We start from the raw sequence: 9933 nt of genomic DNA on the forward strand, positions 1-9933 counted from the left end.
GATCCTTGATAGGTTAATAAAGACGGATCTAGTTCAAGTAATGATTTTATTGAAATATAAGGAATCTGTACCAGACAGAACTAAAATTACTGTTGGATTTGGTGCTACCGGGGTTCACATATCGTGTATGCCTGCGTTATCTTCATCCTGTTGCTTTTTATGTTGTTATCGCATAGGTGGAGGGTCTATAAGTACAGAAACAATATCGAAGGTACGCCGCACAGTCTATCTCGAAATTCTAAGCCTAAGAAGGATCGTTCATAGTCTTCTTCCTCTTCCTCTCTTCCTCCTTATCCGCATTCAATTTTATCCCTCTGTCGCCACCTGCTTTTGCAGCCTTATACATGTACAACTTAAAGGGGTTTCCTCTGTTTCTTTTTCATTTCTATATACAATTGATAACTCAGGATTTTTATAACTATCGCTTGGGCTTCTCCTCGACTTGTTTACACTATAACGTACAAGGAGTGTCTCGTTTATATACATTTTTTACAGGACTCTTCGTCAATGTACAGTGTCAATTTCATCATTTTTTCCTTATTGTTACAACAATTAATCTGTCTGTTATACGTTCCGGCGCAACATGCGTTGCAAGGAACCCCATTTTAATTTGTGCACGCATCATTCCACCAAAGAGAAATCCGTACCGTACAATAATATAAGATAATACGATCAATGATTATCAATTAATCCCAGTTCTTATAGACCCTCGCTTAGCCAGGTATCAAAATAAAATGCGATCGGCCGCACGACGTAAAATAAAATGTACATCCGCACAGCCATTTTAATCGGTTCTTCGCTTGCTTTAACGAATGGGCATTGTAAATTGGATTAAAAAGAAAAGAAACAATAAACAAAAAAGTTTCTACGTAAAATCGTCTTTAGTGGAATATCGCGTGTACGTAGTCTAATAATACTATACTAAGAATGTAAAAACCTAAAAATCATCGTATTAATAATTATAATAAATAAGCAACATATATGATCAGCTTTATATGTATATGTATATTATATATCTATATCACGGATGTACTGGTTCTGAATGTGCATAAGAAATGCACCGAGTTTATGCGTAGTATAAATAAATGGCGATCGAGTAGCGTCTAAGCTTGGTAAAAGATAACAATTTGGTCATTCTTTAATTTCTGTTAGTTTTCTAGTACTGCTTTGTTTTTTTATCTTTTCTTTTCTTTTCTCTTTCACCTTCGCTCCGCCGACATCATATTTCCGGGATAACCGATTGCCGCTCTTACGTCGCGCGACTCGGTATCGTATCCAAAGTAAACGAAAAGAAGTCTTTATGATTCGTCAAACCTATAAACGCGTCTTGGACGTTACCGCGAGAGATAAATCATGCTTAAAATCAACCGGAGAATCAATTGTGGAATTGAAAACAAGAACAACAACAAAAATGCATATAGCTATCGGCGAGGAAAGCCACGTCAAACAGATTTCGAACAGCTCGTATATATATTTCGGAACAATGGAACGTAAACGTGATACTCGTAGAAATTGTCGCGTACGCGTAAAGGGAGACACGGGCGTACGAGCAGGCGTGTACTACGATCTCATGCAACTTTGTATACGCAATGGGTGTCCAATTGCGAAAAACATAAAGAAGGATCTTAGAAAATTCGTTAGCCAAAGATTGATAACAGAACGAACCCCCTTGCGACATTAAAAAAAAAAAACTACGATAAAGAGCACGTATACGTTCCTTGGTATTTTTTCATTTATATCCTAATATATAAAAAAAAGACAACATTCATCGGTAAATATAATAATATCATCGTTGCGAAATACAACGCGCTTTGAATAAAAACATTCATCCTCGGCCGACATTATTTCCCTGTCTCCTTCGTTCGGTTCTCCGTTTTCTTTTACTGTCTCTCTCTCTCTCTCTCTCATCGCCGCTTCAATCGACGTTTGAAGTTTAGCGGCAAAGGAAACGTGACGGAACTATTTTTCGTTCCGCATGACGATCCTCTAGCTTGCGAAGCAGAGCATCTAGGAACCAATTAAAAAAAAAAAAATAAAATAAAAATAAAAACAGAAACAAGTAAACCTTTCCGCACTCTCGTGACACTTGACGGACTTTCTGTTGCACGTGACCAACAAGGTGCTATCGAATATTTTTTATTGTGAAAATATTCGACAATCTTTTCTCCCCGTTAGAGAATTCTGCCCAGAGTACCTTATACTTCCGGTTGACAATCGATTCGACATCCGATTACGATTCCTAAATTCGATATCATCGAAAAACTCGGTTATATTATACAATCTAACATCGTTTCAGATCTTTTAGCATATCTAATTTCTATGAAGCGTTTTAAAATGTACAAATGCGGAATCCGTGTCTGTGTCTCTCGTGAGCGCACGGCAGAGTCCACAGGGTGTCGTATCACTTTGGAATTTAATTTCCTAAGCGATAGTACAGGGTATCGTCCATTTAACATTGGCTCCGGACCGAAAGTCACGTAACCGTAGCTCACATTCGTTTAACACATTTCTGAACTTCCTTAAACTTCATTTTTTTCCCAATTAGGCAGAACTTGTAGTCAGTCTCAATCACCGTCAATCCTCAAAGTGTACCAGCTAGGTTTATTCATCAATGAAGCATGCGTGGCTCTACGAGAGTGTATAATTAAAATTTCACGTTCCGAGCATTGAACACCGGGCCGAACCAGTTCAGAACGTTTTGGAAAATAATTTATATTTACATGGGTTTGAATATATAATTTTCGCGTGTATCATTCGAACGACGAAGGTTCCTTGGTGGAACGTTAGTAGATATCGCTTTTGGGATCCCTCTCCCGGAAGAATCCCTTCTCAGTCTTGCACTCCCTGATGGTAACGGTCTTCAGGTTGACAGTGACGTCAGTAATAAATACCTGATCGGCAACCGGATTTCTCGCGTGCCAATAATCCGTACTGGGACTCGTGAGAGGAGGGACGTACATTTCCGGTTTGGTGATTTCCGTTTGCTTAGCGCTCGGCGTATTGTTATTATTGTTATTGTTGTTGTTGTTGTTGTGATTATGATGGCCATTGACAACGCTCGGTAACCTGTTGTTGTTCGTATAGGAATCCGTAGGACTTGGCGACTTGTGTCCATTCGTATCGCTCGTCACCGAACCATTTTGTTTCTCCTGCTTGTGCTCGGCGGACAAGTGTCTCTTCTTCGTCGGCTGTTCCAACGGAGTGTCGATTTGCGGTGACAGAGGCGCCGGTGGCGCCCTCGGCAAAGACGGCGGTGGACCATGAGGCACGTCAGCTTCCGGTCTCTTTTTGTCTTGAACCGCGGGCGCAGGAGTCGTTGGCACAGCCGGCAGAGGTTCCTCCGGAGTTGATTTGACGCTCGACGAAGATGGCCTTCTGCCGTTGACCTTGTGACTCTGGAACGAGATAATAAAACGCATTCAAGAGACGCTGCGTCGAAGGAGCAGAGGGTACGGCTACAGCTTGTCCTAGGATCATCGTGCTTACGTGATACGAGGGTGACGTAGGATTTCCCTTTAACGGAAGTAACCTAGGAATCTTATTGGGAGGTGGACTTCCGCTACCGCTGCTGGGACTACTGGTCGTGATCGTCACGCCAATCTTTCCAGACTCTTTACTGAGTACCTCAGCCTTCCTCTTGGTCCCGGCCGGTTCTCTCCTTGGCATCAGAGGAATGTCCACGCTGCTGCTGGAGCTGTCGGAGTCCACGCTGAATGCCGACGCCGATCTCTCGACCGGTACCGGGGACTCGTGACCGTCCAACGAGCTCGGAAGAGTGTCCTCGTCGTGGGCAACGGGATTTAAACGTGGCGCCGAGGTACTGCCGGTCGTCGATTCGTCCTGACTGTCCTCGGCGATCCTCTCGTCTCCACCCGGTTCCTCCTCTACCACGAGATTGGCCAAAACCTGTTCCTACGTACAAGACTCAGTTGATGAGTACCATTGGTGAAGTACTAATTCTATTTATTAAAAAGAAAAGTGAACGTGCCACCCCAGACCCAATCCTGCAGCACGTGTCCCTTACGTTATATCGGGCATCCCTTCGTCTAGGCCTCCTAGTGGACACGTCGCCGCCCCTCTGGCTCTCCTCATAAAGCTCGATCAACCTGACGTCCAAGATATTCTCCTCGGGCTCCCACGTGTTGTACCTGAAAATAGCATAGATATTTTTACATTGTATTAGCACGCGGAACCCACGTAGACGTACGAATCTTCGAACGCGAAACCCCCCGAACGCGCGGTCGAGAAAACTTTTTACCACGTCAATTTATTCACCTAAAACGAGCACTCCCCGTGTCGCCGACTAAAGACGCGTCGCGACTATGGAAATAAAAAAAAAATATAAAATTAAGACACACTCGCGCTTCGATCGCCGAACAAAAGGTCGCGATAACAATGAGGCGAAACACGAAAATTTTTCCAGTCCCACGACGTAGTGTGCCTCGGGCATTTCTTTAAGGTCCCGTTCACACGTACTTCGTGTCGTCGACGAAAATTCGCGCCGTTGTGAATTCGCCCTTACGTCATCCAACCCCGACCCAGCCCTCGGAAGACTCGTCCTCCGTCACTTTGGTAAACGTCAACGCAATGCGGGATACTCACTTTTTGCTCCAACCCTTCCACTTCACGAAGTACTCCACCTTGCCCTGAAACAAAGAGAAGTGCCCTTAGATAGTCTGCCGTTGTGTTATCGCAAACCGCAGAGTCCTTCATCGCGATAATAGACATCCCGGTAAGCTTATCGTCCAGGACCGCTGGCTCTCTGGTGCGTGGGTAGTGCGTTATTATTAGTTACCTATTCTATCAGTGGCAAACAACCACCGTGTACTTCCCATTGCCATATCTTTATGAGGTAATAATACCGAGAGTGTATATAGATATAATGCAGATGGATATCAGGAGGGACGACCGGTTACGTGTTTGCCGGCGAAGGTCATACGTTTTACCGAAACTATCCGTTCCTCGGGACACTCTCTTGTGAAATCGGTAGAATTTCGCGGGTATGGCCAAACAACGTCTTTACAAAGGATGGACGGGTGTCTTCGATTATAGGAGTATTAAAAGAAAATAATTCCATGGTAAATCGCGATTAAAATTATTTAATTGTTTTCGCTTCGACTCCGCTGGTGTTTCGTATTCAGGCGAATTCGCGTTTTAAAACTGGTTGTCAAAGTAATATTGCTTCTCGTGCCGATAATATCCAAACAACATGCAATCCGCGTGGGACATTAGCGAGCGATATATCCACGTGTATGCAAATCGAGTTATTTGAATATTCGAATAGCGCGGGCTTTTTATTCTGTCGGGATTAGAGTGCCACGGAAATGGAAGCGTCGAACTGTTGGGGTAATACGCGGTTTGGGGGGGTCGGCGAGGAACGGGGCGGTGAAAACAATGATATTGCAACGAGTAAACAGAACCTGGTTCAATTTCCGTGTTCGATTTGTTAATTTTCTCCCTTGTACGTATATATGCATAGCTGTGCATATGAAAAGCCAGTATCACAATGTACAAGCTGCGATTGGAGAAGCACAGTGGTATGGAAGTTCATACGCGATGTGAAAATGGTGAATTTATTGAGAATCGTCAGGAGTAGACGGAAGGGAGGAAATATTTAAAGATACAGTAAAAAATAAAGTCCATTGATGACCCGTGAGAGAATATCTTGTTCTTTTCTTTTCTATAGCAGCTGATTTTTTTCATTGCCCGAAAATTCCAAGGAGGACAGTCGTTGGCGATAAACGAGTAACGGCGGATTTGCCATAGACACGTTATAGCGATTTCAACGCCAGCGAGACAGCCGGCCAAAAATACACGCACGTACACGCAGAGAGGAGCTACGAGGTAGAAATGCTTTCTTCGATCTGACATTTCCTTGACTATGGCGTCGCCACGTATCAAAGATCGTCGATAGCTTCTTTACGTGTCGCCGAGGGTCTACGTGACGTTTGCGACTGACCAATATTTTCATACAACGATATCATTTTCGTTGCGTCCTGTACGCATTGTATTTGTAGCGAGAACGGAGGAAAGTGTGACAATAGGGATGGAATATCCGATCGTCGACAGTGTCCAAGAGAGAAAAAAAATAATCGACGCTTTCTACCGGAAAACCTAACCTAACCTCCTTCGACAGGGTCGACTGAATTTTGGTTACGGATTGTTTCGGACGGATGTCAAGAGAATTGGTTGTACGTGAAAAATGGATAAAGCGAGGTAACGTGGGTATCGGCGAAGGAAAATTGGTGAGGATCGTAGTGGCGTTTAACGGGAGCAAAGGATTGGCTGTAGGCCAGAATGGAGTGAAAAGCCGCCGACCAACTGTCGATGTGCGCAACGTCGTGACAGTTGGAAAACAATGACATAACTGTGCAGGTATGGTGGGTTATCGGGCATGGGCCGGCAGCTGAGAAAAGTGCCGTGTGTTCTACAACTGTGGTTCTACGACGTTGCCGGCTCCTCTCGGTTCCTTCTGGTTGGCCAAAAGTATACGGGGGCTCGTATATACGATTCAGACGGCGCCTTCCAAAAGCTATCGTCTATTATGCCGGCTTAGGTGCCGTATTTCCCCCATATTTCCCAAGGGATACTTTCAAGGATGATGCAAATTGCACTGGATCCTTAGACAATTTATCCATTGAGTGCTAGTCTGTGAGAAAATAATATCATAGATTCTACAACTGATGACACTCCATGTACTCTCAATTCCGTAACAGCTGTACTGAGAATCAATGAATTTTTATGACCTTCAATAGATTCCTTAAAAATTCTAGGAAATCATCAAAGCAGACACGTCCAAGTAAACTTGGACTTCAAAGGATTGGTAGTTGATTGTACATATTTTTCATAGACCTGGTGGTAAACAACTTCGACAGACATTAAGGTAAGAAAGTGCAATAGATGGGTACGATAGAGATTAGGAATTGGAAGTAGCTAGAATTACGTATCGAAAGGAAAATTGGAGTAACGTATGGTTCATGCATTTCTGGTGTTTAGGAGAGCAGGTACGTCGGAGAGTCGTTCCCCCGTTGGCACTTAACGAGCAAAGTTGCGAGTCTCTGTATACGGCATAAATCACTAGAGGAGGGCCAGAGGTTTCTGGAGTGGTGCGGTACGATGGCGGGGAGAACTGTAGGAAAAAGAGTGAACTACGTGAAGGAGGGAAGGAAAAGCGGCAACGGCGCATAGACAAACACGTTCTGTGAAGTAGCGCCGCCACGCGGCGTTACCGCGAACAACTTACCCGCTTTTCTCTCTTCTTCGTAATCCGCTCGGCGGCGTAAACTCTGTCTCCCAGCTCCATTTTAAATCCTTCCCAGGGTGGCCACTGGCACTCACTTTATTTATATATCCAATGGGAACGCGTTCTTGCGAACGTAATGAAACACTGTTCTAGGTGCACTCATATGTGCCAAGGATGTTACGGAGCTTCAGTTGTTATTCCGTAGTATCCGGCGCACGTAAACACCTATGACAATCACCGGCGAGAGGACTCGTGATGCTCTCAGCAAGACATCATTTTAGCGGGATGTCCTATGCGTAGGATTTCGGAGCACGTGCCGTCGACTCGAGAGGGAGAGCCGACATGGCCGATGTTTTTCGTATCGTTCGATCAGTGTTTGGCGACGTGGGAGTCGCGGGTGAGGGGATTATTCGCGGTCCGTTAAGCGCGCGCGGAGGGTTATTTCAGCGACGAGGCGGTGCTGTGCTCGATGTTTTCAGCAATGGCAGTAGTACGAACGGCGAGCACGAGTGGCGGCGACAACGGCGGACACGCACGTCCCATCGGGAGAGAATAAAACGCGGCACCGGTGTGCGCCACGGGCTCTGCTCTCGCGTGTTTTGATTCGCGCGTGCCACCAAGTTTCTCGTCGTGACGCGAACGGTGCGCCGTGTCTCGTAGTAAGACTTTCACGTAGATAATAGCGGCGTCGGGGATCCTAACCGTATAGGCCAGTCGGGATGGTCGGATGGACGTCGGTGTCGACCGACACGTTTTCTGCTCCCTTCGGGTGAGATCGGCCCGTGTGACGTCAGCGATTCCCCCTCGCGTAAACACCAAACATGGCCGTCGCCGAGATATACACTGGGCGAGTGTCGCCGTAGCAGGTCGATAAAACAGAACGCGCGATGCGCGAACGCGACCAGCAGGAGCAGCGTCCGATAATCCGCCAAAGAGTTTCCTATTCAGGCTTAATTACTGCAGAAAACTTGTAGTTTGTGCCCTGTGTCGGCTGCTTATGGTGAAGTCGCGCGTTACTCGATGCCGACTAGCACATTCTCCAGGCCGCGACAGACTAGCGCCGAGGTCTGCCAGACTCCCCTCGTACGACCAGTGGACTCGCCCGACCCGTTGGAGGTTAGGGGGCGCGCGCAGAGAAGAGCAAAGGAGGGAGGAGAGAGAGCTCGTAGAGAGAAGGAGGAGAGTATGAGGAGGGGTGACGCCCCGGGGGGTGGGAGGAGAACGTCAAGCACTCAACGGTACGTGGACTGAGGATGGCTTAGCAGGGTGGGAGAGGATGCGCGTGTGTGTGTTACGAGGGATAGGTAGAATGAAGTGGGGTAGACGCGGAGGAGGGGAGGGGGGGAGTAGAGACAAAGAGAGAGAAAGGAGAAAAGAGAGCGCAGGATTGAATGAGAAAGAGAGAGAGAGAGAGAGAGAGGATTGGAACAGCAGCGCCGTCCTCGGAAGAAGAAAGCTGCCGGCCTGCCTGCCTGCCTGCTTGCTTGCCACCCCAAGCCCCCTGTGAGCCGAAGCGTCGTTGCCAAGTCGAGTCGATAGTCCCACCAAATGTCACCGTTGCGACGATATCGCGAGGGCCCTCAGGAGCCGCGGGCCACCGACGACGATCTCAGGGAGTCTCCGCGCCGGACTGATCGATCGGATCGTCCGAACGCCTGTTCACACCGCACACCGTACGAAGCACGTAAATCCGGCAACACCGTATCCTCCTTGTAGCCTGCGACGTTCTGTCACACCGCAGAGCGTAGCAGCCTCGACAGTGGCGGCGGCACGATAAACACACTGTACTCCAATAAACACTGAACCTCGAGGACACGCAAGACTCAAAACTCCACAGGCTTGACACTCTACTACGAGAACGTATGTTTATCGAGGACGATGCCCCAGTATGCACGATCACGCTGGGCGCAAAGAGCTCGACGTGAAACGCGTGTAACCTCGACGGATCCCGAAACAAGAGTGTCCTCCGTTCCCGACGAGACGACCGTTCTTCCGTCCTTTGGCATAAATACTTTAATAAAAAACGGCTAGGAGTCAGCGCATTGGTCGAGCTTACGCGGCACCCCAACGATTTGGCCCCCGTCGGTCGCGTCGACCAATCTAACACTGGCACGGCCCACGCCGGCTTCCCTCTCTCGCGGCCATGGGCGTCGCTTATTTTGCACCGCCGTACGGCCGTGCGACGGGCAGCGTCGTCCCTCGCTCTATCGCCACCTCGAGAGACTCTCTTCTTCGTATACGAACCCGAATAGCGAAGCGCTACTGTGCCACCGGTCTCTCTCTCTCTCTCTCTCTCTCTCTCTCTCTCTCTCTCTCTCTTTCTTTCTCTACCTCTGTCTCTCACTTTTCTTCCCCCTCTCTGTTTCTCTCACTTCGACTCTCACTCTCGCGCTCGCTCCCTCGCAACGGGCATGCGACGCCGTGTGTGTCGTATTGCCGTGGAAGAGGGGCTTAGCCTGGGGGCCCTCGGGGGCTTCTAGCCACGTAGAGGGACTCTCGTCGAGGGCCGCTCTGCCGGCGCCCGATGGGGGAGACCTCGCCGTTTTCCCCTCTTCCGACTGTCGGTATTGAAATATCCTGGCCCGGCTGTGCAGCGATGCCGCTTCTACCACGCTACGCAGCGGTTCGTTCGTTCGTTCGTTCTCTGCTCTCTTTCGTCTCTCTCTCTCTCTCTCTCTCTCTCCCTCGCT

At 47.7% G+C, this 9933-nt stretch overlaps 1 protein-coding gene across 4 annotated transcripts; it reads right to left on the minus strand.

The window, feature by feature from the left end:
• Positions 1 to 29: 29 nt before the first annotated feature.
• LOC107271558 (polycomb group protein Pc) lies at positions 30 to 9540 on the minus strand. Of its 4 annotated transcripts, none has more exons than XM_015747705.2 (5): positions 7244 to 9540; positions 4603 to 4646; positions 3989 to 4148; positions 3487 to 3906; positions 30 to 3395 (listed from the first exon to the last, which is right to left on the minus strand). In XM_015747705.2, the coding sequence occupies exons 1-5, from the start codon at positions 7301 to 7303 to the stop codon at positions 2784 to 2786; spliced, it is 1296 nt and encodes a 431-aa protein (XP_015603191.1). In that variant the 5' UTR covers positions 7304 to 9540; the 3' UTR covers positions 30 to 2783. The 4 variants fall into 4 exon arrangements, with proteins under 4 accessions (XP_015603191.1, XP_015603190.1, XP_015603192.1 ...); XM_015747704.2 differs by having other exon boundaries at positions 3487 to 3912; XM_015747706.2 differs by having other exon boundaries at positions 3487 to 3912; positions 4025 to 4148; positions 7244 to 9539.
• Between the last annotated feature and the right edge of the window lie 393 nt (positions 9541 to 9933).

Source organism: Cephus cinctus, unplaced genomic scaffold (assembly GCF_000341935.2).
Source record: "Cephus cinctus unplaced genomic scaffold, Ccin1 Ccin1_scaffold0997, whole genome shotgun sequence".
NCBI lineage: Eukaryota > Metazoa > Arthropoda > Insecta > Hymenoptera > Cephidae > Cephus > Cephus cinctus.